General features: G+C 42.5%; 1 protein-coding gene across 7 annotated transcripts in view; it reads left to right on the top strand.

Annotated features, from left to right (window-relative positions):
• LAMA2 (laminin subunit alpha 2) overlaps positions 1-27,957 on the top strand; it is a 3,858,378-nt gene that overhangs the window by 1,976,332 nt on the left and 1,854,089 nt on the right. For all 7 annotated transcript variants that reach the window (XM_086927001.1, XM_086926997.1, XM_086927002.1 and 4 more), the window contains one exon: positions 26,829-26,915. In XM_086927001.1, coding sequence (XP_086783127.1) covers positions 26,829-26,915 — 87 coding nt within the window. The remainder of the gene's footprint in view (positions 1-26,828; positions 26,916-27,957) is intronic.

The raw sequence follows: 27,957 nt of genomic DNA, 5'->3' as shown, positions 1-27,957 counted from the left end.
GGACAGGAGGGAGGTTACTCCCATGTCCTTTGTCCAGTTTTGTGCCAGAGCAGGAGCCAACGACTGGACTATGCACATGGACACCAAATGTGCCCCTCATGCAGACTTTCTGGCGCTGGCAAGTACACCCACCCAGCCCTAAAACACTAAAACCTGTCTGGGAGGTGGTCACATCTCCCTGTGACAGGATGCCTATTTTTCCACCTTCCTCTGCTCGAGCTCAGCAGCAACCATTTTGTACTATTCGGGTCAAGAAGGTTGGTACCGTGAACACTGAGAGCCCACAACAGCAAGGAATTATTCAACATCGTCAAAGAATTTACCAACCCTTCAGCCAACTCCAACGACATCACTCCCTCTCAAGCCCTCTGCGACTCCCTAGCCTCATTCTTCCACAACAAAATCGCAGACATCCACAACAGCTTCGACAACAGACCCGGAGACCAACCCACCCAACCTTCTGCAGGACCCTCACCCCCTTGAACATCCTTAATGACTGGAACCCAATCTCCACTGAGGACACCATCCGCCTGATGAACTCCATCCACTCAGGATCCCCCACAGACCCATGCCCTCACCACATCTTCATCAAAGCAGACTCCATCATAGCACCACACCTCCGAGACGTCATCAACTGCTCCCTCAACTCCGCCACCTTCCCGGAAAGCTGGAAACACGCCGAACTCAGCGCCCTTCTGAAAAAACCCACAGCTGACCCCACCGAACTCAAAAACTACCGCCCCATCTCGCCCCTTCCATTCCCGGCCAAAGTCATTGAGAAAGCTGTCAACAACCAGCTCACCGCCTTCCTCGAAACCAACAAATCCCTTGACTCCTCACAGTCCGGCTTCCGAGCCAAACACAGCACTGAGACCGCCCTCATCGCAGCAACAGACGACATTCGAACCCTACTGGACAATGGAGACACAGTCGCCCTCATCCTCCTTGACCTCTCCGCAGCCTTCGACACAGTCTGTCATAGCACCCTGCTACAATGCCTCAGAAACATCGGAATCCAAGGAAAAGCACTGGAATGGATCACCTCGTTCCTCACCGGAAGAACCCAGAGAGTCCGCCTCCCACCATTCAAGTCTGAGGCCACTGAAGTCATCTGCGGTGTACCACAAGGATCTTCACTCAGCCCCACCCTCTTCAACGTATACATGAGCCCCCTCGCGGCCATCGCACGCCAACACAACCTCAACATCATCTCCTACGCTCATGACACTCAACTGATCCTATCACTCACCAGAGACCCCAACACTGCCAAAACCAACCTACATGAAGGAATGAAAGAAGTAGCCGAGTGGATGAAGCACAGCCGTCTGAAACTGAACTCAGACAAAACAGAAGTCCTTATCTTAGGTACCTCCCCCTCCGCCTGGGATGACTCTTGGTGGCCAGAGGCCCTTGGAAAAGCACCCATCCCGACGGACCACGCACGGAACCTGGGCGTCATCCTGGACTCCTCACTCTCTATGAACAGACAAGTCAACGCCGTTTCATCATCTTGCTTCAACATTCTTCGCATGCTCAAAAAAACATTTCGCTGGATCCCCACCGAAACTAGAAAAACAGTCACCCACGCACTGGTCACGAGCCGCCTGGACTACGGAAACACCCTATACGCCGGTACCACCGCAAAACTCCAGAAAAAACTCCAACGCATCCAGAATGCTTCAGCCAGACTCATACTAGACATCCCGCGTAAAGACCACATCTCTGGTCACCTGAAAAACCTCCACTGGCTCCCCGTCAATAAGAGGATCACTTTCCGCCTCCTAACCCACGCACACAAAGCACTTTACGATCTGGGACCCGAATGCCTCAACGCACGACTCTCCTTCTACACCCCCTCACGCCAGCTACGATCCTCCAACCAAGCTCTTGCTACTGTACCTCGCATCAACAAAACCACCATGGGTGGGAGATCCTTCTCCTACCTGGCAGCTAAAACCTGGAACTCACTTCCTACTCACCTCCGCCTCACTCAGAACCACCTAGCATTCAGAAAGCAACTTAAAACTTGGATATTTGACAAGTAATTCCCCACCCTTCTTCAAGCGCCTTGAGACCCTCTGGGTATGTAGCGCGCTATATAAATCTTTTGACTTGACTTGACTAGTGCTTGGAATCATACCCCCCATACCGTTTACGGTGTAGGGGTATGATTCCAACATGTTTGATACCAAACATGATAGGATTCTTTGCAGCCATTTTCAAGATGGTCATTGTGTGTTCACACGATGCACCTCTATATATTATATGGCTGCTTCACTGACAAACAGGGAGAATGGACTCCGTAGGCTGCAGGGGTGTCCTGCTCATGCAGGGGCACCCTCTCACTTAAAACCAAGCACCCTGCCCTCAAGATTGTAAACCCCTGCTATAAGGGTAACTTATAGGTTTTAAGTGCAGTGATCCTTAAATATAGTAAACCTATATCTTTAGTAAGTGGTGCTTGCACCAACTTACACAGGCTGCAATGGCAGGCCTGTAGTTCCATTTTGCATGGTCTCTCATGAGTGGCATAACGCATGCTTCAGCCCATTGTAGACCTCTGGGGTACCTATGCCCTGGGTACACGGGTACCATATACTAGGGACTGACAAGTGTACCCCAGTATCCAATCTGGGATGTACCTAAGTCCTGAGCTTATCAATTTAGGGAGAAAGCAGATAGACTGGGGTCCTATTAGCAGGATCCCAGTCAGACTAGTCAAACACCAGCTTAGCACCAGGAAAAAAGTGGGGGTAACCATGCAGAAGGATCCTACCTTCCTACAGATCCACTAGTGCTGATCAGCCTCTTCTTTTCTGTACCCAGGAGGGCTTGGAGAATCAAGTGACTGCAAATGAGTATGGGACTTGGAACAGCAACTGGCCCTGGCAAACTGCTCAGCCGGCACCCCTCGGGTGAGGGGGGGGGTGCAGCCGAGCAGTTTGCGAGGACCGGTTTCGGCTGATTTTGTTACAGGGGGCCGATACTGCCGACCCCCGGTGACAAAAACGGCCCCCCAGGGGCGCAAAACTGGCCCCCACCCTAGTAGCCCACCGGGAAAACGCCTGGTGCCCGCTATGGCCAGTCCGGCCCTGCATGCAGGGCGACTGGCGTGTGTGGCAAGCAGTGATCTAAGGGGTATGTTCTGCATACTGGAAAGAGCACGGGTGAGAAAAGGCAGTAGAAGTTGGTGGTCTGGGTTCGATTTTTCATGTGTTGGGTAGGCACTGTGAGCAGATTCCGGGTGCACTTCCTCCCTTATATCCCAAAGGTTCTTTAGAAGTAGAAGGGAAGATCTAAAGATCGGTAGTGCAAAAAGGACTTGGTAAATGTGACTTCAATTCTGTGCCTGCCCTCTATCTGTTTATTCATATTCGGAGGAAGAGAGAGCACTAGAGCAACGTACTAGGAACGCAAGGTAGGTGAAACCACACCCTTCTCCACCTTCCTCCTACCTTCCCCGACTGACACTGCAACTCTTCTATCTAGAGAAATACATATAATCAGATCGAAACATTTTCATAAGAATTACAGCCCAGGATTTTAGTTCAATTCTTTTTTTTTTTTTTTTAAGTTTGAAGTTTATTGAAATATAAAGAAACAAAGACAGAAAATGAAGAAACAATCAAGAGTTATGCGAAAAAATGAGAGTAATCTTACATATTAGCGAATTACATTTAGGATACTGAAACATAAAATATGAAAATACAGGCAATGAGTATGAGGAACATAGGAGGATGAGAAGATACCTTAAAATATGAAAACAGATTAAAAATATGATAAAACATTTGCTGTAAATAATAATATGATAATCGAATAAATTAAGGTAATGCATTTATGGAGGTTTACAAACTTCAACCGTACGTAGTGGAAGTGGTGGAGGAGGTTTAGCAACTGAGGAGAGATAGTCAGTGAGGGGAAGCCATAAGAGATCACGTTTGATTGCTAAGGAGATAGGAGAGACAAAGTTAGTGTCAAGTCGGTGATTAAAGCAAACTGCATTCCACCATGCAGTAAAAGAAACATCCTTAGCTTGTTTCCAATGCGATGTGATATGGTGGAAAGCAATGGCTATGCATAAGTCAAGTAATTTGTGGTTGGAGTCGGATTCAACAAAGGTGGGGGATAGGGAACCTAAGAAAATGTGTGAAATGGAGAATGAAACCGTAAATTTGAAAATGTTTTGTAACTGGGACCAAACTAAGTGCCAAAAACGTAATATAGGGGGACATTCAAATAGCATGTGTTTCAAATCAGCTGAAAGGGATGTGCAGGACCAACAAGTAGATGGAGTGTCTGGGGAAAAGGAGGACAGGAGCAATGGAGTGAATAATATACGATTATAAATAAAGAATAAGGTTTGTGTGGTATTTGCAGCTCTGGATGTACTGTGAATCTTGGACCAGATTTTGTCCCATAAAATAATGGACCATGTGTGAGATAAATCTTCTTCCCAAGCCAACTCAACCTTAGATTTGGAACGATCAGCAGAGGATTGTAAAGATTTATAAATAAATGACGCAGAAAGAGATTGATCGATAGCATTAGAAATCGAAAGATGTGTGGTAGGAATAAAGTTAGAGGTTGGGAGTGAAGAAAGATATTGAGTAAGGGATGGAAGTATCGATAAATATTGTTTACGGGATGAGGCAGGTAACGAGAATTGAGTTTGAAGATCTTGGAATGAAAGAGGCTGATTATCCGAGAGAAGTTGTGAGATCCATTTTAGACCAAGGGAATGCCAGGATTTCCAATATAAGGAACGATTGCGAATTTTGAGGAATTTATTATGCCAGATAGGTTGAGCGTGGGTGGAGGAGGCAGATGGGTAGGTGGATATTAAGTATGGACGAAGAAGAGAGCAAGAGTGAGAAAAGATGGGGGAACCTATGGAGGACACCTTAGAGGTAAAGGATAGGACTTCTCGAAAATCGTAAGGATGCAGAAGAGAAGATTCTAATGTGAGCCATAATGGAGGAATGTGAGGAAGATCTGAAGAGAGCCATTTCATAGATTGTTTTAATGAAAATGCGTTATGATATGACTTAAAGTGGGGGAACTTGACACCACCAAGGGATTTGTCTTTTTTCAGGGAGGAGAGTGCAATCCGAGATTTTTTGCCTTTCCATAAAAATTTTAATAGAAGGGAGTCTATCGATTTAAAGTAATGATCTGGAATACGGATGGGAATCATGGAAATAGAATAGAGGACTAGGGGTGCTAACATCATTTTGATGGAATCAAGTCGACCCCACCAAGAAAGGAAGAGAGGATTCCATTGTGTTATAGATGTACTGATTTTGTTAGAAAGAGAATCGAAATTAAATTTAAGAGTGTCTGGAATACGGGGGGCAAACCAGATACCTAAGTATTTAATCTTTATGGGTTGCCAGGAAAAACCAGAAGAGTCAAAGAGATGTTTTTGGCATAAGGGGTTTAAAGGTAAGATTTCGCATTTATCAATGTTAAGACGATATCCGGAGACGGTAGAGAAAGAAGAAACTTGACTAAGGAAGGAAGGGAGAGTTGTTTGAGGATTTGAGCAATAAAATAAAATGTCATCAGCGTATACAGATAGTTTAGCTTGTTGGTGAGTACCATATTGGAAACCAGTAATCGTGTCATCAAGTCTAATCTTTGTTAAAAGGGTTCTAAGGCTATAATAAACAATAAAGGAGATAGTGGGCATCCTTGACGAACCCCTCTTTGGAGAGGAAAGTAATCGGAAATCATACCGTTTGCAAAGATTGAAGCATGGGGGCTAGAGTATAGTAGAGAAATTAAAGATATGAATTTAGGGGGGAAGCCAAACCAATGGAGAGCTTGGAACATAAAGTCCCAACCAATTCTGTCGAATGCTTTTTCAGCGTCAAGGGAGATAGCAGCAAGGGGGGAGGAAAGGGATGGAGCTTTACTCAAGATATTAAAGAAGACACGGGAATTATCTGATGATAGGCGACCCTTAACGAAACCGGATTGTTCAGGACCTATAAGATCTGGTAATAAGGGATCTAGTCGGAGAGCTATAATTTTAGCGAAAATTTTATAGTCAGTGTTGACTAGTGATATGGGGCGATAGTTCTTACAAAGGGTGTGATCTTTATCTGGTTTAGGTATTAAGCAAATCAATGCTTCTTGAAAGGTTCCTTGAGAGGATCCGGAGACCGCAAAAGATTGGAATAGGGAATGCAATTTTGGGAGAAGAAGGGAGGAGAAGTGATTATAGAATTCAATGGTAAAACCATCGGGCCCTGGGGCTTTACCTCGACGAAGAATAGAAATTGCATGAGAAATTTCCGATTGGCTAATGTCCATGTCCAATGAGTGAAAGTCAAGATGGGAAGCTTCTGGAGGAGGGATGTTTTGAAAATATGAAAGAAGATCCTGAGGGTCGGGAATGGATTCTGGGGTGTAGAGATTTTGGTAAAAGGAAACAAATTGAGCAAGTATGTCTTTATCTTTAAAGAAAGATACTCCATTTGGGTTTTGCAAGGATTCAATTTTTGTACGTTCTTTACGTATCTTAAGGTAGTTAGCCAGGAGCTTGCCCATCTTGTTTTGTCCGCCGTAGTAGCGGGAATTGCATTTTAGAAGAGAGTTAGAGGCGGCGTTGGTGGTGAATTTATTGAAGTCAAATTTGGCTGCGATTAATTCACGTAAAGAAGATTCAGAATTTGAGTTATAGTATGCATATTCCAACTTCTTAATTTTATCCAAGAGTTGAGTTGACTTAGAGATTGATTGTTTTTTCTTTTGGGAAACAAAATTAATGATAAAACCTCGTGCAGCTGCCTTAAACGAGTCCCAAATCATAACAAAGGGGGATTCAGGAAGATGGTTATGTGTAAAAAATTCAGTGGAAAATTGCTTAAATTGGGTGCAAAACTTAGAATCAAGAAGTAGGGAATTATTAAATCTCCAACGGCCTGAATGAGGGGAGTAGGGAATAAGATCAATGTCTACAAAAACGGGAGCGTGGTCCGAAATTAGGATGGAGCCTATATCTGAATGAATGGCAAGTTGAGCTAATGGTTTGCTAAGAAAAAGGTAATCAATACGTGATTGGGAGTGATGTGTAGGGGAGTAAAAAGAGTATTCTCTGAGGTCAGGGTGACAAAGCCTCCAAATGTCAACTAATGCATTATTCTGTATAGAGGAGATAAACTGGGTGTGCATCTTGGAAGGAACAAATTTAACTTTTGAATTTCTATCAATAAAGGGGTCATAAACTTGGTTACACTCACCTCCAAGAATAACGTATTGGTCACTGAGGGTAACAAGTTTGTCCGAAATAGCAGGCCAGAACAGTTTATCAACACCAGTTGGGGCATAAACATTGAAAATAACTAGAGGTATTTTATCTATAAGAAGATTAACAATTACCCAACGACCATCATCATCGCATTCTTGAGATACAATTGAAACATTTAACCTTTTATGACAGAGTATAACTGTACCGTTTTTCTTACCTACAGCAGGTGAATAGAGAACATGACCCACCCAACATCGTTTAAGTTTAGTAGCCTCTAAATCTGTAAGGTGGGATTCTTGAAGGAGGGCTACATCTGCTTTAAGTCTGGTTAAATGCGTTAAAACTCGTTGACGTTTAATGGGGTTATTTAACCCCTTAACATTCCAGGTGACTACTCGGAATGTACATTAGCAGGAGAATGATATAAAAGAAAAGATAAGGTGAAATAAAAAGGTAGTTGAGAAGTGTTGAGAGAAGTAGTAAGATTGCAAGAACAGACGTATGAGAGAGATAGAGAGAAAAGGTGAGAGTAAGTAAAATATGAGAGAGAGAAAAGAGTATAAAAGAAGATAAGAGAACAGAGCAAGAGAAGAGACATAACAACAAATACAAATGAGAACTGGGGGGTGACGACGCCAGAAGAGGACGACATCAACAACAGAAACTCACGTCATCGAACACCGGAGGAACCAGCTTAGGATCAATTGAAGGGAGCAGAAAACTACACCGGGATGGGGAACAGAAGGAGAGAATCTGTGATGAGACAAAAATGGAGAAGAGAAGTTAGGAGTACATAAGAACGCCAAATGTAGGAACTACGCAACATTATAACAAAATATACAAGGGATATGTGTGAACAGTAGGATAAGGGAAGTCGATACTAGGCACAGTAGGGAAACAAAAGGATAAATACTTAATTAATCAAGAAAACACATGAATTATTAAACTGGTCTGGCAGTGTCCATGTTGATGGTTTCATGGTGACGGAGGAATTCTTCAAGGACTCGTGGATCTTCAAAAGTCGTTGTCTTTTCTTTATACGTAACCTTGAAGAGGCAAGGATGTAGGAGACCGAATCTGGCACCAAGGTCTCGCAATCGTGGTCGTAGATCAAGAAATTGTTTCCTTCGGTCAGCTGTCACTTTGGCTACATCTTGAGACAGATACAGACGATGGCCTTCCCAGATGATCTGTTTTTTTGCTTTGGCTGCCGAAAGTACCTGAAGTAAATCGGTATATTGTAGGAAGAGCATGATGACTCCGCGTGGTTTGGAGGAAACTCTCGGACCCAGTCTATGAGCTCGTTGAATGTTAAGAGTGACAGAAGATGGAAGATCTAGAATTTTCAGTAAAAAGGTTTGGAAGAAGGAGGTTGGATTGGACCCTTCTGTGAGCTCTGGAAGATTATAAAGGCGTAGGTTATTGCGACGATTTCTATTTTTCAACTCCTCAGTCTGCCGCCTTAAGAGAGAGACATCCTTCTCCAATGTAGAAATTCTAGAACAAGAAGATTGTAGAGCTTCCGTTGATTGTTCCACTAACAGGACTCTGGATTCGAGAGTGGACCATTTATCATGAAGAAATTGCAGTGTTTTAGTAGTTTCAGCCATAAAGGGTTTAAGTGCTCGGAGTTCTTCAAGAATGAGATCCATGGATGCGGAAGGTGTCTCAGAACCTGGAGATGGAGGATCTTTCTTGTGACGTTTCGTGGAGCCCGGTTGTGGAAGTTTACTGGTGACAGTAGCCTTAGGTATTGCCCCACGAGTGATATCCGTTTTAGAAGGAATAGTGTCCTCCATGACGTGCGACGCTGAGTCAGAGTCAGAGGAAAGAGGCAGTTTGGTTTTGGAAGCCGTGAGCTTGAGAGTGCGCAGTTTCCCCATATATGGTATGGGAGATAAATAATAATAATAATAATGTACCTGTAGACTCCGTAGAAATAAGTTGTGTGAAGATGGCGCCCCTCAAACTGACAAAATAGCAGTGTTGTGGAAGGTAGAGCTCAACACAGTGATGTCAGGACCGTGTGTGCAAATGAAAGAAAAATGCGTCACACAGAAGACATCAGTAAAATAGAAGTGCACACATAGCTGGAATTACACTGCATATGGTGAACATGAGCAGGGAAATCGTCTGCATCCTGTGTAGGAACAGATAGAAATTATTGAGGGTAGCCAGAAACAAATGGTATCCTGTTCGGTGAATGTCATTGAAGAGCGGCGTCCAAATGATGAAAACAGCTTGAACACAACATTAGCGTGAAGAAAGCTAGAGGAAAAGGATGTACCAAAGGCTGAAAAAGCGCCAACAGGAAGAGTCAGCCAATAAGGAATAGGAACATTGCGTATTTCATCATTGCTGCATTAAGCGCGTTTCACCTGGAAGTCACCGCACTGTGGCGCAGGTTCTCCGCTGACAGAGTCCGGATACGCGGCAGAGTTGAGAGAAAATGGCGGCCGCTGGAAAGCGCGCCGCGTCAGTCACGGAGAAACTGCATTCAAACGGAGCAGAGGGTCGCAGGCGGTATCAGTCCGCTCACCTCATGTTCCGACGTCTGAAAATGCAGTCGGCGTCCAGAATGGTGCAGCAGGAGAGGAGAAAGCCGCTGGTGTCGGCGCTCGATGCCCGGAGCTCCGCAGTTAAGCCGCCATCTTGTGCGGCGCTCAAGCCACGCCCCTAGTTCAATTCTTCATGTGGGAAATAATAGACTTATTACAATAAAGGTGCCATTAGCAGATCGAGCAGTAAAGCATAAAAAGCATATCTACAAAGACTCAGAACAATTAAAAAAAAGTCATCCATCAAATATTTACCTTCTAAGGTGGGGAAAAGGGGGGTATCTGTAATCACAGAAATCGATGTACTTTTATAGGGTTTTATACAAAGACCTTCATACATGCTGTAGGAATACATAGGTGTCAGGTTTTTGACCAATGAGAAATAAGCGAGAACAAAGATTTTACTACAGAATACATTTGAGGATTCTCTCAGGATACCAGTACATTAAGATTCAGTCGTTCGCACAGTCTTAGCTGTACGTTAAGCTGATTCATTGCTGTATCATGAGCTTGAGACGACAAGAAGCGTCCTTGATTCAGAACAATGAGAAACTTTCCTGAGAACACTCTCTGCTTACTCAAGTAAATACTTGTCATACTTTATTTAGAACAGGAATCATCAGTGGTCATCACTTTTATGATGTTGAGGAGGGATGGTGAACAGTTTAAACATAATCTAATGTTAGGATAAGCTTAGTTGTAATGCTCATTAATAATGGAAAATCAACTCTCAGAGGCGCTTTAGTTCAGAGCACCTGCCCAGAATCCCCCAGACCTCCTCAACATGGCATAACATGCACTGTCAACCTGCAATAACCTTCTGGATTATTTTTGGGCCCGTTCATTTAATCAAATAGTACGTAAATGTCCCTTTGTAACGTATAAAACTTACGAGTGTTACAAGGAATCTGACCACATAGGTTTAGTACAACACAGGTTTATTCATACATAAGAGCAAACAAGTACAACCTCAAGCAGGTCCCATCTCCTCTATGTGTCCCAACAACCCCCCTACATTCCATTCCCTCGTCATCCGTTCTCTCCTACCCCATCCCACATTCTATTCCTTATTATACATTCTAGACATGACAGAACACATCCCCCACATTTTTTAACCATTTAAACACACCCCCCAAAAAATAAAAAAAACTTAAAATATAAGAATATGACTATCATGCAAATAAATATCTCTGCATTTCTTCCCACATAAGGATTTTGCAACATCCCCCAAATTACAAAGGAAAGTTATCTGAAATACAATATTCAAACCACAGCTTAGATTTTTCCCTTTTAAACGAGTTACATGTTTGAGGGGAATGTTCTTTGTCATTACAAAAAAACCCTAATTTACTGTAACTTCTCTATCTGCAATAATGGGTGCATCAAATTTATCAGTATCACTATGTATAGACACAGTATCTTCATGAAGAGTATTGTCAGCACTGTTCCATCAAAAACTCCATCCATTGCAAACCCCTTATCTGGAATATTATTTCTTATGGACAAAGGAACAGAACATTTAGCAATCCTTTTCAAATTCCATACCTTTCCATCAGTTAGTTGCACTGCATTTTTCAGCATTTCTACAACTTCCATAGGTATAGAACTACATTTCCTCTTTTGGAACCTTTCCAGGTGTCTTCACTCGAAACCATTGTCCCACAACAGTTTCACATTGTTTTGTTGCAGGCTTTTTATCATACCAATCTTGTCTTTTAAGTTTCATTGATGATTCAAGCCTCCCTTTTACTGAGTCCTCTGACCACTGTACAATACTGGATTTGAACATCCATCCCAGTGTGCACTTGGCCCTTGGGCTTCTCCCTCTCATTAAAAAAATTGAGAATACACCATAGCTTCACACACCATAACACGGTCAACATGCTCAACCATGCCGTTACTGCTGGTGCTGTAAATGCAGCTGTCCTCTGTTTAACACCTAACCTTTCAGAGTATTTTCTGGTTTTAACAGATTGGAACTGCACTCCATTATCATTAGGTAAATTTGCCGGAATTCCTTCTAGCAAAAATACTTGATCTAAAAATTGCAACACTTCATTTGTGTCCACTTTTTCCGTAATCTTAAAATTAGGCCATCTGGAATTCATATCAATGAGTACAATTAAATACTTTTGTTCTGTGCTGATTGGTCCCATTATATCAATAGCTATGCACTCCCATGGAACATTTAGTACATGACTCAATGTGACCTAAGACTAATCAGCTGTTTTACAAATTTCACAATCATGAACACATCTCTTTATTCAGCGTCCATATCAGGCCACCAAAATGATGCCTCAACGGCCTGTTTAGTCCTACCTAACAACAACAAAATGGGCTTCATGAAATAAGTTTTCTCAAACTTGTTGGAGGAATTTCTCTATCCTCTCCATACATACTCTCCCTCCACACCCAGTTCATATCCCACTTTCCAAAATGTTTTTATCGAATTTCCCATTCCTACTTCACTTGGCCATCCCCTGCCAAGATGTTCCCTTACCTTGGTTAACACTTCAACCTTAACAAACTCAGTATTTTATATTTTTTTAATACACCTATCTTGTAGGTCATGTACGTATGCAATTTGATCTGAGTTCCACAATCCAACTGTTTTTTTAACACATTTTATTGACTTTTCAGTTTAATACATTACAGAAACATGTTGCACAATCCAACTTCACATAATTCCAGTTGTTTGGAAATCCTCGATTAAAAAAAGTCAGCAATCACATTTTCCTTGCCAGGAAAAAATTCTACTGTATAATTGTACTTTTGCAGTTAAATCGAATATTTCAGATGTGTTAATGGTGCCCTCAGTTGTAAGTGCTTTACCAATGGTTTGTAGTCACATCTCAATGTGAAACATTTTCCCCACACAAAAGCTCTAAAATGATCAGTTGCCCAAACACAAGCTAGTGTTTCCTTTTCTATCACAGAAAATGTTCTTCCATATACAAAAGTGATCTGGAGGCATAAGAAATCACATTTTCTTTCCCATTGCTCTTGACTTGGGATAGAACAGCCCAAACCCCTCACTGCTTGCATTTGTAGTAGTGTCACGGTAGGCCTCTGGGTCAAAACTTTCTAATGAAGCTAAGCTCAGAATGCACTCTTTTACACAACAAATATCTGACTCACACTCTAGGAGCCACTCACATTTACACTTATTCTTTAACAGATGTCTTATAGTGTATGTTTTTGCTGCAAAGTTTGGAATATACTTTGATCAGAATTCCACTAAACCTATGAACGACACAACTTTGGTTTTGCAGCTAGGGGCAGGTGCATTCTGAATAGCATCAATCAAAGTCGGCTTGGGTTTAATTTCCTCACTATTAATTACATGTCCTAGATAAGTAATGCTGTTCTGCGCAAATTTACATTTTGAATATTCAGTAGTCAAACCCTGTGAACCCAGAAAACTCAAAACTTTCTCCAGGATTCTATCATGCTCTAATCTGCTTTTTCCATACACCAGTATGTTATCCTGAAAAAACTTTGCAACCTAGATCTTACCAAATAACGGGTACATTAACCGTTGAAACACGCCCGCTGCCGATGCCAAACCAAAAGGCATCCTCCTGAATTGGTAACAGCCCTGCGGTGTTATAAATGCAGTATATTGTTTGCTGTCACTCAACAATGGTATCTGGTGATACACTTCAGATCAATCACCACTTGACCCCTTTTACTAATGAAAGCATTTTGTTGATCGTTGGTAAGGGAAATTGGTCAACTATAATATTGTTATTCACATGGCGTAAGTCAATGCATAATCTTAATTCTCGTTACTGTTATGTGCCACTACCAATGGTGAAACCCAAGCGGATCCCTCAATAGGTTTTACTGGTCCCACATTCCACAGTTTGTCGAATTCTTTCGATATCCTCCCCCAGTGATATTAGAACATTTCTAATTTTGTGTATTTACGATACAGCCCCTTCTCTAAGTCTGATTTTATTAAATGAAATGAAATGAAAATTATATTTATATAGCGCATAAACTACCCTGAGGCCTCGCAGCGCTGTGTTTGAACCACACAATTATCAATCTTTTTCTCAAGCAGAGAGAGAATTTTCTTATCATTTTCTCCCCACCTTTTACACCTTCATCCATAATCAATACTTGTTCTTTACCATTTGGATCCAGGATAATGTGCAACTCCTTCTGACCCTTTCAAACAAGTACCGATGAACCCTTCTTAGAAACACATATTTTCCCACGAGTACTACATTGTTTTAATTCAAATTTGAATCAGCGGCACCCTGTAAAATTAATTGTTTCTCCTCCATAACCCTCTGGTTCAATATCAGGCAATAGAAGCTTTGTACCGACCTTATCCACAAAATACTGTTTCCATGTATCTTCATTTATTATCATTTAAGGCAAGCCGGAATCTGCATACATTTTGATTCCACCACACACACCCCATCTTTATCCAACAGCCTGATTTGTTCTGCACAGCCAAACATCCATCAGAAACATTTCAAACAAGTTTTGTTCTGAATTCAGATCAACATTCCAAGTTACCTTCATCATTACTACTAGTTTCACCATCAGATTCCTTATACTCTTAATATACCTTTACAAGTCTAGGTGAATTCCCTGTATTTTTCTGTTTCATGTTGGCTTTTATTTTGGAAACTGACTCCGATGGTTCTGTTACTTCTGTCCTCTTTGCACTTGCACATCTATTAGATATCTCTGCTTTGCAAACAATTGCAAGTACATTGTCCAGACAAACATCCCCATTCATCCATAGCCTTTCTTGAATTGCATGATTTGATGCATGCATAACCACTTGATCACAGATCAAATCTTCTAACAATCCAACAAACACACAATCATCTGTATCTAACTTCCTTAATTCACCCACATAGTCGTTAATGGATTCAGTCTTTAGTTGTTTGTTTTGGAAAAACTTGAACCTTGGTATACCTATGCAAACTTTTGGGGTAAAATGCTTATCCACATTAACCAATGCAATACTAAAAGCATTCCTATCATCAAATCCTGCAACTGTTTTATTCATTTGGTGATAAGTTTTTATTCCTTGTGTGCCTAATGAATGTAAAATAATATGTACCTTGTGTTCTGAAGACATTTTACCATCCAAATCCACTGTTTCAAATTAATTTAGGGAGTACTCTGTCCATTTGATCCACTTCAACAAAAGTTCCAATCCTGCACCCCAAAACGCCTGCAGGGACTTCATGAAAATGTCTGCTGGCTCATTGCAAGAAGAATACAGTACACACAGGAAAATAAATGTATATAATGTGTAATTTTCCAGTATACGTTGATAAGCAATAGACCACTGTCCATTCTTTGCCGCAAAATAATTATGTGCACCTTCCTGTAGAACTTGGTGTATGTTTAAGAGACCGACCCTTAGGCTTTGTGTTGGACCGATAGTGCTATGACAAAGTTAGCACTTCCTTATTCACACGTGAACTTGATTTTCCAGTGATCGTCTGACTCAGTGAGCTTAATGTCAGTCTGCTCTGGGAATTAGCCAGTTCAACTAATATATTTAAAAAACTTGTGCTGTGAGGAGGATTCCGCCTTATTTTCTGCAAAGTGGGGAAGTTGTGGGGAATTTCTTTAAAGTTGGTTATAAGCACATATTTTCCTAAATCCAAATTGATGATTTGCGTGTTAAAAAACTAACCTCTGTACCGCTAACTCCTTGAAACAAACAATTATGCATTTAATCATCCCCAAAATGGCCGCCTGCTTACATTATGATGGTATGCAGCTAGCGACGTCCAATGCCGTATTCTATATGGCCCCTGCATGCTAAGCATAACAACGCCTCCTGCTACATCTCACTGCTCCTGTGTTGCTTCCACGGTCAAATACTCAGCGGGTGAAGCAGTAATGTTTCGCCGATTCACGCTCGCACTGCAGGCTCAACAGCTTAGGCTGCGAGTTGTGACCGTCAAGTAACAGCATTTAAAAATTTTAATAACAGTAAGTCACTCACGTATTCTGCCTGCGTCTGTTCAATAATTGTCACTTTCTCCCTGATACACCTCTCGCTCAAGAGTGTTGGCACTATGAGACATTCTCTGCGATGTTACCCAACTCATCGCCAACTTTGTTATGTGGAATCCAACCACACAGGTTTAAGAAAACGCAGGTTTATTCATACATAAGGGCAAACAGGTACAACCTCAACCAGGTCTGGTTAGAAATGGGGGTCTCTAGTTGGCAGATGTAGGTACCTTTGTCCAAATCGGTTAAGGAGGATATACTTCTAAAATAACCCCTGCTCACACCCTTGGTAACTGGGCATGAGCAGACAGGCTTATCTCAGAGGGAGTGTGTAAAGCATTTGTGAGCACATACAGTCATACAGTGAAAACACTACAAATGGACAACACACCAGTTTAGAAAAATAAGTAATCTGTATCTAAACCAAAACAAGACCAAACAACAAAAATCCAAAATATAGTAAAAAAATATGACTTTCAGATGGTTCAAGTTCAAAGCAAATTGTAGATGCAACACTTTTCACACATTGTACCTTGGATGCGTCACTCAAACAAACAAAACAGGCTGCAGTGGAGGTGATGCGTTGGTTTCTTACACTCAGGAAATGTGATGCGTCAGTTCCATGCTCCCGGGGAAGTGATGCATCAGTTGCTTACTGCTGTGCAGGGGAGGTGATGTGTTGGTTCCTTACCGGAGAGGAGGTGATGCGTCAGTTTCTTACTAAGTGGGGAAGTGATGCGTCGGTTTCTTACTGCATCCCCCAATGATGCAACAAACTTGGTGCCTCGATGCGATGATCCAGAACGATGCGTGCTGCACAGTATGCCTTGTGTCGAAATCTGTTGGTGATTTCGGACTTTGGAGATCGGTGCACTCAATGCGGCGTACGGCGATTTCTTGAGCCGCGGGCAGGCACTGCAACGATTTCTTTGACGATGCATCGGAAACAGGTAAGAATGTGTCTCGCTTCTCCAAGTTGTGTTACTTTTCCCAGCTCCCAGCGGCAAACAGCCTCTGGAGGACCAAAACAACAGAAGGCACGTCTGAGCAGGTCTGAACTCCCAGCAAGGAAGTTCAGGGGAGCTGGTGGTGAAGTCTTTGTGTCCCTTAGACTTCAGAACAGGAGGCAAGCTCAGTTTCAAGTCCTTGGAGATCTTCTTCAAGCAGGAGACACAGCAAAAAGCAAAGTCCATTTTTCCTTTCCTTGGCAGCAAGTAGCCACTGCAGGCCAACACCAGAAAGCAAACAGAACAGGGGCAGTATTCCCCATCAGCTTCTCTGGCTCTTCTCCTTGGCATAGGTTCCTCTTGATTCCCAGAAATGATCTAAAGTTCTGGGGTCTGGGCCCCAATATTTATAGTACAAAATCATTTGTTCTCTGGTGGCAAAGAAGCCATGTGCTTGGTCAAAACCAGTTCTGTCCTCTGGTGCATCTTCTTGGCAGGAGGTGGAGACAGCATTGTGAAAGGTAGACCAGGCCCATGCAGGTGAAAGGAAATCTCCCCCACTCTAAATGCAGCCCAGCCCTGACTCTTCAGGCTCTCAGGAGCACTACTCCTTCCCAGCCCCAGTCATCCAAAAGACAGACATGCAATACACAATCCTAGAAGAGGCACACTGGATGGCTAAACAAGAAAATACCCACTTTCTAAAAGTGGTATTTTCAAACACAGAATATAAAAATCACCCTCACTAAAAGATGCATGTTAACATTCTGAGTTCATGCATAGTAAACTTTATTTTCCTTCCTTGTTCCCAGGGGTATTTATGTTCATAATATGTTATAAACAAACTCCCCATTCTAGCCTATGGGAACAGGTAGTCTTGAAATAGTGAAAAACAAAACTGGTAGTAATTCAATATCAGGACATGCAACACACATGAGGGCATGGCCCACCTTTCACATACAGGACACCCTGTCCACAGGGGTACAGTTGGCTTGCAGTAGGGGTGACTAACATGTAAGAAAAGGGAAAGGTAGGGCCTGGCAAGTGGGTGCACTTGCCAGGTCGACATAGCAGTACCAGACTGCACATAGGCTCTGCAATTACAGACCTGAGTTACATTTACAGGCTGCCTATGTAGGCAGTGCAATCAGTGCTGCAGCCCACTAGCAGCATTTGAGTTACAGGTCCTGGGCACACACAGTGCACTGTACTAGGTACTGACTAGTAAATCAAATCAGCCAATCATGGAAACACCAATCCAAAACAACAATTTACAAAGGGAGCACTTGCACATTGGCACTGAACAGCAGTGGCAATGTGCCCAAAGTATCTGTACCAGCAAAAACACAGGAGGCAAAGGCAAACAATGCAGGGGAGACCCACACCATTGGTGCTAGGTCTAGCAGGTCCCATCTCAGTGTATCCCAACCATCCCCCTACGTTCCATTCCCTCTTCTTCATTCTCTTCTACCTCTTCCCACATTTCATTCCTTATTACACATTCTAGCTTAGTTTGTAATGGTCTTTATTGACAAAAAATCGGCTCTCACAGGCGCTACACTTCAGAGCACCAGCCCGACTCCTCCAGACCTCCTCAACCTGGCATAACATGCACCAGCAACCTGTAATACCCTTCTGGGTTATTTTTGGGCAGTTCCATTTAATCGAGTTGTACGTAAATGTCCCTTGAAAACGTTATATGAAACTTAACTCCTTCCATGCTCAGCTCGTCATGAGCCACGGCGCTCCAGTGCTCATGACGAGCCCCATCTATGCTGCTGATTTCAGGAGGTAAATAGAAGGGCAAGGGAAGTGAAGAGCCTCTTAACCTGCTTTTTTGCAAATATGCATATCTATGTGTGTATGTATATTTCTTCTTTGCCCGTGTAATGTTTATGTTCACACAAAAGCAAAGAGAAGTAACAATGGTAGGCAGTACACTCTTGTTACTGTACATATGAGGGAGGCAGTTGCATCAGGTGAGTATCACAACAAATGCTAGTGAAATATACCCCGTTTCAGACCAACAGGTATGTAGATATAGTTAAATACAGCACTGTCTGGTCTTGGGGGGCTTGAGAGGGACTGTCCAGAATGCCAGGTAATCTGGTCCAACAGGGGTGTATAGAGATAAATGTTGGTGGCTCATGAAAGAAGATAGAGAGAGACAGTTATGTATTTCTGGGTCAGTAGATGTGCTAGCATGACTCTCTAGGTGCAGGGATGAGTTTAACCCTGGTCTAGTCATTCCTTTACCTAACAAGGTGTGGTCATTGTGGACATAATTCTGTCTATCCCACTCATAATAGTGGCCTTCGTGTAATCGTGCCCATGCTTGACGCATAGAGGGCATTCTTCATAGGGACATGGCTACCTATGGCATCACAGTGACTCAGGTCTAATGGTACCTATACTTGAAATATTGTGGGCATTCATGACATAATTGTGGCTCTTATTGGCAAAATATTGTCAATCATTGACATCATTTTTAGTAATTCATGGCATCATTGTGCCAAAGCATGGCATAACCGTAGCATAATGATCCCATCGTTTAACGTATAAAGGCATTCTTGGCATAATTGCAATCCTTGTAACTGACTGTGCTGGCTCTGCCATAAAGTTGCCCAACCTATACATATTGTAGGAATTGTTATCTCTGGCATAATGTCACTCATCATTGATATGTTGAGAACAATCTTAGCATTGTGGTTTGTATCCCTTCTAAATATATTGGTGGTCCTGGATTAATGTTGTGTTATGTTCAGAATGGTGTATTTAGAGCACATGCTACCATTAGAATGGCATTTTAGCACTATTTTGGTGCCTAATCTCATATGTTGTGGGTATATTGCTATAACTGTGGAAATCTTTGAAATATCGTTGGCCTAGTACAATGGGATGTATGACGTTACAACGCAGGCTATTACAACGCCTGCCTTTACAACGCGGTTTTTACATCGCATACCTTTACAACGCATAGCGCTTAGAGGTGCTGGATAGTTAAAAGTTTAATTTTCTATTCCAACTCCAGTCCCCGTGGACACTAGGAAAGGTGTTGGATAGAAAATTAAACTTATTCCCTATCCTAGAGCGCCCCCCAGCGCAATGCGTTGTAATGGTTTGCGTTGTAATGACCGCGTTGTAATGGTAGTGCGTTGTAAAAGTTTCGTTGTAAAGGCTGTTTACCAGTACAATGCTGTCAATCTTTGAAATATCGTTGGCCTAGTACAATTCTGTCAATCTTTGAAATATCGTTGGCCTAGTACAATGCTGTCAATCTTTGAAATATCGATGGCCTAGTACAATGCTGTCAATCTTTGAAATATCGTTGGCCTAGTACAATGCTGTCAATCTTTAGGGTTCAGGGCTAGGTTTGGGTTTTGGGGTACAGGGGTATTTTTAGGGTTCAGGGCTAGGTTTGGGTTATGGGGTACAGGGGTATTTTTAGGGTTCAGGGCTAGGTTTGGGTTTTGGGGTACAGGGGTATTTTTAGGGTTCAGGGCTAGGTTTGGGTTTTGGGGTACAGGGGTATTTTTAGGGTTCAGGGCTTGGTTTGGGTTTTGGGGTACAGGGGTATTGTTAGGGTTCAGGGCTAGGTTTGGGTTTTGGGGTACAGGGGTATTTTTAGGGTTCAGGGCTAGGTTTGGGTTTTGGGGTACAGGGGTATTTTTAGGGTTCAGGGCTTGGTTTGGGTTATGGGGTACAGGGGTAGCTTTAGGGTTTAGTGAAAGGTTTGGGTTTTGGGGTACAGGAGTATTTTAAGGGTTCTGTTTTAAAAATAGTACTTTAAATAAATTAAATAAATTAGTTTAAGAAATTTTAATATTTAATAAAAAAAATTATTTTACATTTTTTTAAAAGTAAGTTATACCCCTACACTATCCAGCACTTACCCTACTATTACACCCCCCTGGAGTTAGAATAGTAATTTTTACCCCTGCATTATCCTGCACTTACCCTACTATTACTCCCCCCTGGAGTTAGAATATTATTTTTAAACACCTACACTATTTTTTAAAAATATATATATATATTTACAAATACATTAATAAAAAATTAATTTAATAAATAATATTAAGTAAAAATGTATTAATTACATATTTTTAAAAATAATATAATTACCTATACTTACGTTGTAATGGCATGCGTTGTAATAGCATCTGCTATGTAATGTCATGCGTTGTAAAGGCATTCGTTGTAAAGGATCCTGCGTTGTGAAAAATGTGTTGTAATGGTATGCGTTGTTAAAGTATGCGTTGTAACGTCATACATCCCTTTATTTGCACTTTACTGCCACTTTGACTTGCCATTTAACACTACTTGCCAAGCTTTAAACTCCCCTTTTATTACTTATAAGTCCACACTAAGGTAGGCCTAAGTATCCCTAAGGGCAGGGTGCTATGTAAGTAAAAGGTAGGACATGTCTCTTTATGTTTTACATACCCTGGTAGTGACAAACAGCTTATTTCGTTTTTCACTACTGTGGGACCTACTCCTCTAATAAGCTAGGACTGGGAAATCCTTAATACACGTTTAAGCTGTAATTCCTGATCAGAGAGTAGTAGCTTTTTCATGTTTCCTATGATTGGAACGTTAATGATGGATCCTCGTTACTGGTGAAGTTGGATTTCACATTGCTGTTTTAGAAATGCTTTTAGAAAGTTTACATTGCTCTGCACTTACTGCTCTGTGTGCCTGGCAGCCTGGCAGCCTGTCTCCAAGAACATATCTCTGCTAGGTGACAGGTACACTTTGTGGATTCCCTCTAGATAGCCACAACACAGGAAGGATATGTGTGTCTGAGTACCCATCTACATACATCTGCATGCGGATGGCCTTGCCTGAGCAGGTTGGAATGAAGGGGCTAACACTTCATTTGAATAGGTTGTGTCATGTCCTCACACAAAGGACTGATTACCCCCCAAATAAAACCTGGCAAACAGAACTGGGTTGAAAGGATCCCTGTGCACCTCAGAGAGCTGCTTTGAAGTCACCCCCAACCCCCACATCAGAGACACTTTGGGATATAAGTACTGGGTCTCTGACCCCCTAAAATCAGACAATAGTGATGTGGATGGCCTGTTTTTCTATGTATTGTCTTGCTGCCTGCTACTCTCTGACTCTGCTAAAAGAGAGCTGGACTCTGCCTTCCGTTCCCTCTGCCCTCCCTGAGGACTTGCTGGCTTGCCTCTTGTTTTCTGAAGTCTCAGGGACACAAAAAACTTCTTGCAATCCTCTGGTGCTGCTGGACTCTGCTATCTGTGAGTCCTACCCTTGCGGGAGTGCCCTCTCCAGTTTGTTGCCTCAGAAGTGGGTTCTGCTGCTGTTTTGCTACAAAATCAATGCATGTTTACCACTGCGCTGATCAGAACTGACGCATTGCCCTTTGGCGCTGACGCAGTCCAATCCAGAGACAGCCCTAAAGGCAATTGAGGGAAAACAAATGCACACAGCTTTTCACTTCACAGGTACTTAAGAGAGGCATGATTTTGATTTTGTTTTGTCCGTGAGTCCAAGAGATATGCATGTACTGTAGGAATGTTAGATGTGTTGGTCTGTCCCAGTATTTACATAAATACCAATTTAAATACCACTATTTCATTTTATTTCTTTATAGCACTACAGCGCTATTCATCCCAATGCAGGGTGTCAGAGCGCTTTACATCACACATTATACATTGAGAAAAAATCATATGTGTTTAAATCAATGCATAGGATGTCTTACATAAGACAGTGAGGGTTACAATGTCCTTCTTCACTCACTGTGCTATATTAGAAGGATTGCAATTTATTAACTGCAAGTAACAAAAGGATCAATTTGTTAAAAGCAGTAACCCATTTACGCACCTACACAAATCTATCTAAACCTATCAAAATAAAGCGCACATTGCCAATGTAAATAAATGTGAAAAAATGCAAGCTGCAGCATCTTTTTTTGCTTGCGACAAAATAAAATGTGGATAAATACAGATAAAATGACCACAAAACAAATATGGATAAATACAGACGAAAATTTTACAAAAATAAACACAATAAAACTGGGACCCCTACATATGATGCATCGCTATGCTAGACGTATTAAAAATAGTGTAATTGAATGTGCGCAAAACATTTACAAATGATTAAAATCGATTGAGGCACTCCTGCCCATCAATTCTATGTGGTTTCAGCAATCAAGACTCAGAAAATAGTACCTGAATTAGAGCCACTGACAGGTTCAAACACATGAGGAACTTCAAAATACATTTCACACAGAAGAAAAAGACCAAAAGAAATTGATAAAACAACTCCTCCTAACAAACTCTTAGGATGTGCTTTGTCAAATCTGTCTGTCCTTTTTAAAGTTACTTTTTGCTTCTGAGGTGTGTGCCTGGTGGTCACAGTCAAAACCAAAGGGGATGATGGACGGAGTGTTGAACATTGCAAGCCCTCACCCCCAGTCAACTGATCTGGGTTTAATCCATCATCATTTTTTAGCTCACTCCGCCACCCCAGTTCAGACATGGCCATATGCAAATCAGTCTGACCCTGTGCCTCATGGGAACAGTCCAGCCCGAACTGCCAAGCCACGTCTTCCCTGGACCGGAAACAAGTTTCCTGGGACGGTTTCTGGCTAATCAGCCGTCATCAGCCAGGCTAGCTTGAATCCAGGGGCAAAGTGAGCAACAGATCCACGTCTGGGCATACCCTGCCAACTTAGGGCATTCAAAGCAAAACCAAAGGGGATGATGGACGGAGTGTTGAACATTGCAAGCACTCACCCCCAGTCAACGTATCTGGGTTTAATCCATCATCATTCTTTAGCTCACTCCACCACCCCAGTTCAGACATGGTCACAGTCAGCGGGATCTGAGAGGCACGATATGTCCATACTTTTTTAGTTTAAGAAAAACAGTTTTCCTACTTTGTATGGAAAGACAACTGTTCTGGGACAGTTAATTCTGAGAGTTCTGCATTGTATATTCCATACAAAGCTTCGAAGGCTGAAATCAATACTGTCAAATGTGTACACTGGGTTTGGGAGGGCTTGCGGAAGAGAGCAGGGATGACACTTAATTGTGCTCCCCCCACCCCCCTGGCCAACAACCTCATGCTCCCCCAAGTCTCAGACAAGGGCACTAAAGCTTGTGTGCTCAAAGGGTGGCATCAGACTATTCTTGGATCTCTTCCCTATGTTTAATGCCGCGTCATCTCCACTCCCTACCTTCCTTCCTTCCTTGCTACCATTCTGTATTACCAACTGCGAGCCACCTGTTGCACCATGCATGCTACCTTCCCTTACCCACCAGAAACCCTTTCAACTCTCGAGGACGTCCTCACTTCACCATCTCCCTGCAAACTGATTATTCACCTTTATAATAATTTGCAATACTCCTCTCCAGCTGGATCCCCGAAGGCATGAGTGGCTTGGCAGGAGGACATATTCTGGATCTATCGACACACAATGGGTCTTCCGCTGAAGTTAACTGCAGCTGCTCTCCCCCAACTATAGACTCCGCCTCATCCATTTTAAATTCTTACAACGTTTACATTGCGCCCCACTGGAGCTTTTTTTTATGGGGTTGGTTTCCGTCTATGCTGTCTACGATGCAATTTTGACACTGTTTCCTTTACCACCTTCCCTGGCAGTGACAAGGAAGCATCCTTCTTGATAGAGGTCTTTGCCGTTCAGCCCATGATCACTGGACACTCACCTTCCTTCATTCCTTTAGGAGGCTTCTTGGGTTACTTCAAAAACACACCCATCTCTTGCTGTTGCCTCATTACTATGCTTCTTTTGCTCGCCAAGCGTAGGGTCGCCATACACTGGGCCAGGAAGCCCGTCTCCTCTTCCAAAGCGTGGTTGAATGATGTGGCATATTGCCAAGAACAATTGTCCACATTCTGGGAACTCATGCCACTGCCCTCCTGACCCCAGTATATATGGGAGCCAATTGCTGCCTTTCTTCACACTAGAGACTCCAATTTCCCTGTGGTGGTTACACCCACAGATGGAATACAGCCATACGGAAATGTGTGATTGTTGTATGCCTCAATCTATTGTTTGCTACATTGCAACGTAGTATTTGTCAACTGTTAATGCCTTGCTGCAAGCGTCCTTCTGTGCATTCCTTAAACCCTGGTTACATTGTGTCCATGTTCTTCCTAGTTCAAACTTCCACTATCTCACACCTATCATCTAGGCCTGTGCCTTGTGTAATCCTCTCTTTGGACATTGTGAGCAGCTTATTGTACATGCATTTCTGATTAAGATTATGTAACTGTGTAACTGTGACCTCCTGTCTTCCCCTTCCCAGACCTTTCCCTATTCCCTGTCCCCTCCCATGCTATGTTGTACTGTTAATATTGCCAGCCAATAAAAACAAGTTTTAAAAAATGTTCGAGAGTTGAAATGCTTCAGCTGAAGTGTTAGGCAGAGACTCTCCTGTTCTATGAAACCGAGGGAGGAGCAGACAGCTAAACAAGCCTTCTTGTCAGAGGGCCTGCTTTCTTGAAAGAAATGTAAATATTAACGAATGGGTAATCTGCAAATGTAAAGGGTGCTTGGTAAACGGTATTGGTTTTAGTTGGTTGAGTCCCTTAAAGCTTTCCGATGTCATAGATTTATTATTTCTGAGTGGTATCAGAAGGGAGTTACCAGCTGAGCTGTGAAGTGTGTGCTTTCAAAGATCAGTTATAAAAATAATTGCACTACGCAAAGCCTGCGTATTACTAAAATCTATATTATTGAAGTCCTTTTTTATCTTAAACCTTTGTGTGTATTTTATAGCAGCATATCGTTATGTCTCAGACTGGGACCTTGTAGCACCAAACATACACAAGTCACTATTCTCCACTGTACCCACCAGGGTTCAATTCTGGTGCCCTCTGGTTACTCAGACCTCCGCATAGGCACTATTAGAGGTTTCATAATGCACAATAATTCATTTCTCGCTGATTAACTTGTATCTATTTTCCATTAAAGCTGTGCGTTATTTTGTAAGTAGTTACCTGAAGGTTGCAGAATATTGAGGGGCTGATTACCAACAACTAGCGATAATTATCGCTATGTTGGTTTAGCGGCGATATTTTTATCGCCGAGCTGCGCCGATTTTTATCGCTTAGGAACCTTGCTATTATCAAGGTTTATCTCCTAAGCGATAAAAATCTGCTGAAATGCATGAATATCGCTGAAAAGTCAGCGATATTCATGCATTACCGAGCAAATGCTCTTAGCCATGTTATCCACCTACCATTGAATAACATGGCTAAGAACTGCTCTGGGGCAGGTGTTAGCTTTTGGAGATATTCGCTCTTAGCGCGAATATCTTCAAAAGTTGGTAATAGGAGATAGCGATGTTAGCGACTGTTTCCAGTCGCTAACATCTTGGCACGCCCACTTTGCATGTCATTAATGATAAATATCACTGACATGCAAAGTGGGGCCCAAGATGGTCGCTATCTCCTACTAGCTGTCGCTAACTGGTGTTAGCGACAGCTAGGTAATATGGAGATAATTTTATCTCCGCTTTCTTGGCTTTTAAAGCCAAAAAAGCGGAGATAAACCCCCTTGATAATATGCCCCTTAGTTTTTTTATCCACACCTTTGACCCTGCCCGCATGCGCACTCATCCTACATCATCACAGTTCCCATACTATTTTTTCAATACACTTCTACCGCTGCTGTGGCCCGATGTTAATTTTAAAAGGGGCTTTGCTGTAGATACTTTCCCGCCAGTGTCTTTGCAAGCCTCTCGTTGTTGCAGACGCGCAGCTGAACATTTGTCCCTTTTCTCTGTCACAGAAACTCAGCAACAGGGCAAATAAGTCCGTAACAACGTGACATTGGGATGCTGCCATTCACGCCTCTAGATCCAGTGTCGGCAGAAATAGCAAAGCTTCCCCCGCCAGGGAGTGGCTGCGCCCAGATCTGAACCTTTAGTGTGTGCCTGTGCGGGCCTGGGAGCGCGCGAGCATGCGTCCTCTCTCCATGTTACACAGTAATGCTTTCTGCACAGGGATGGGGAGCACGCGGCTAATGTTTGTACTTTTCTGTTTACTTCTCGGTCCTGTTCTCGCCCATCAACGACGCAGCTTTAGCCCTACATGCCACTTTGACCAAAGCCGTGGATTAATCTGCGACAAGTGCCCGCCGGGCTACGCCGGACAGCGCTGCGAGAGGTAAGATTGCTGTCAACTTTTGACCTGTTTCCGTTTGAAATCTACACCAGCTGGTCTTTCACAGTAGTCTGTGGCACAAAATTTAGTTTTGCTACCGTTTCAATGTTGATCTTAATTTATCCTGGGCCTTGGGAAAGTACAAAGTCCTCAACCACATATACATATTATCCGCACTTTTATTGTAGCCATTCGTTCCACTCAGTGCAGACACACCAAATGTAATAAAATGTTGTCTGGCTATTTTTTCGTTGTGAATTTCTTTTGTCATTGTACTGCAGTAGATAAATCATGGTTTTGGATACGCCTCTACAGTTTCCATAATTTGATGTTTGTTTTTCCTGTCACGATACATGAAGCAGTGTACTTGAGACGCCGCGGCTCACATGCTGCCCTGTTTGCTATGAAACAGTACTGATAATGAGTAAGAGAAAACATGAAAAATATCGTGGAATAAACCGTATCAAGGCAGAGCTATTTTTATTTTAATGACCGTGACGTGATCACGCAATTCGGCAGTCGTCACTCGTATTGAGTTGGATTGCAATATTGGGTGGTAATACTGGCCTGTGTTACTAATTCTATGTGGTGTTTAGCTGCATCGTGCTGTAGCGAGAATACCAGAATTACTAGGACCTTTGTCATAGGATTCGCAAATCACTACACTTTAAAGTGAGCGTAAAAACAGAGCTTTAAGTGGGCCGGGCCCTTCCGGTGCTCAGCACCGGCAGGTCTAAAAATTAGGTGCTGATACGGGTCCCTATTGGGCTCTCCATTTCAGCCCTCACCCTCAGGATGAAAACAAATCTTAACTCTGCAGCAGTGCCACCCTTCACTCCCTTTTTTATATAACTTCAAAAAGACTCGTTTAAGTTCTTTCACAGTCCCACCATTTCAGAATTAAATCATTTTCAGTACTATATATAACGAAGCCAAAGTTGTTGCTAATTTTATGTTATGCAACTAACAACCATTGGCAAAACCAATAGTCCTGCCTTGTATGTGTAGTGTTACTTGTTATATTAAATATCTGAATGCAGACGGT

The sequence above is a fragment of the Lissotriton vulgaris genome, chromosome 6, assembly GCF_964263255.1.
Source record: "Lissotriton vulgaris chromosome 6, aLisVul1.2, whole genome shotgun sequence".
In the NCBI taxonomy this organism is placed as follows: domain Eukaryota; kingdom Metazoa; phylum Chordata; class Amphibia; order Caudata; family Salamandridae; genus Lissotriton; species Lissotriton vulgaris.
This window is presented reverse-complemented; position numbering and strand designations above follow the sequence as displayed.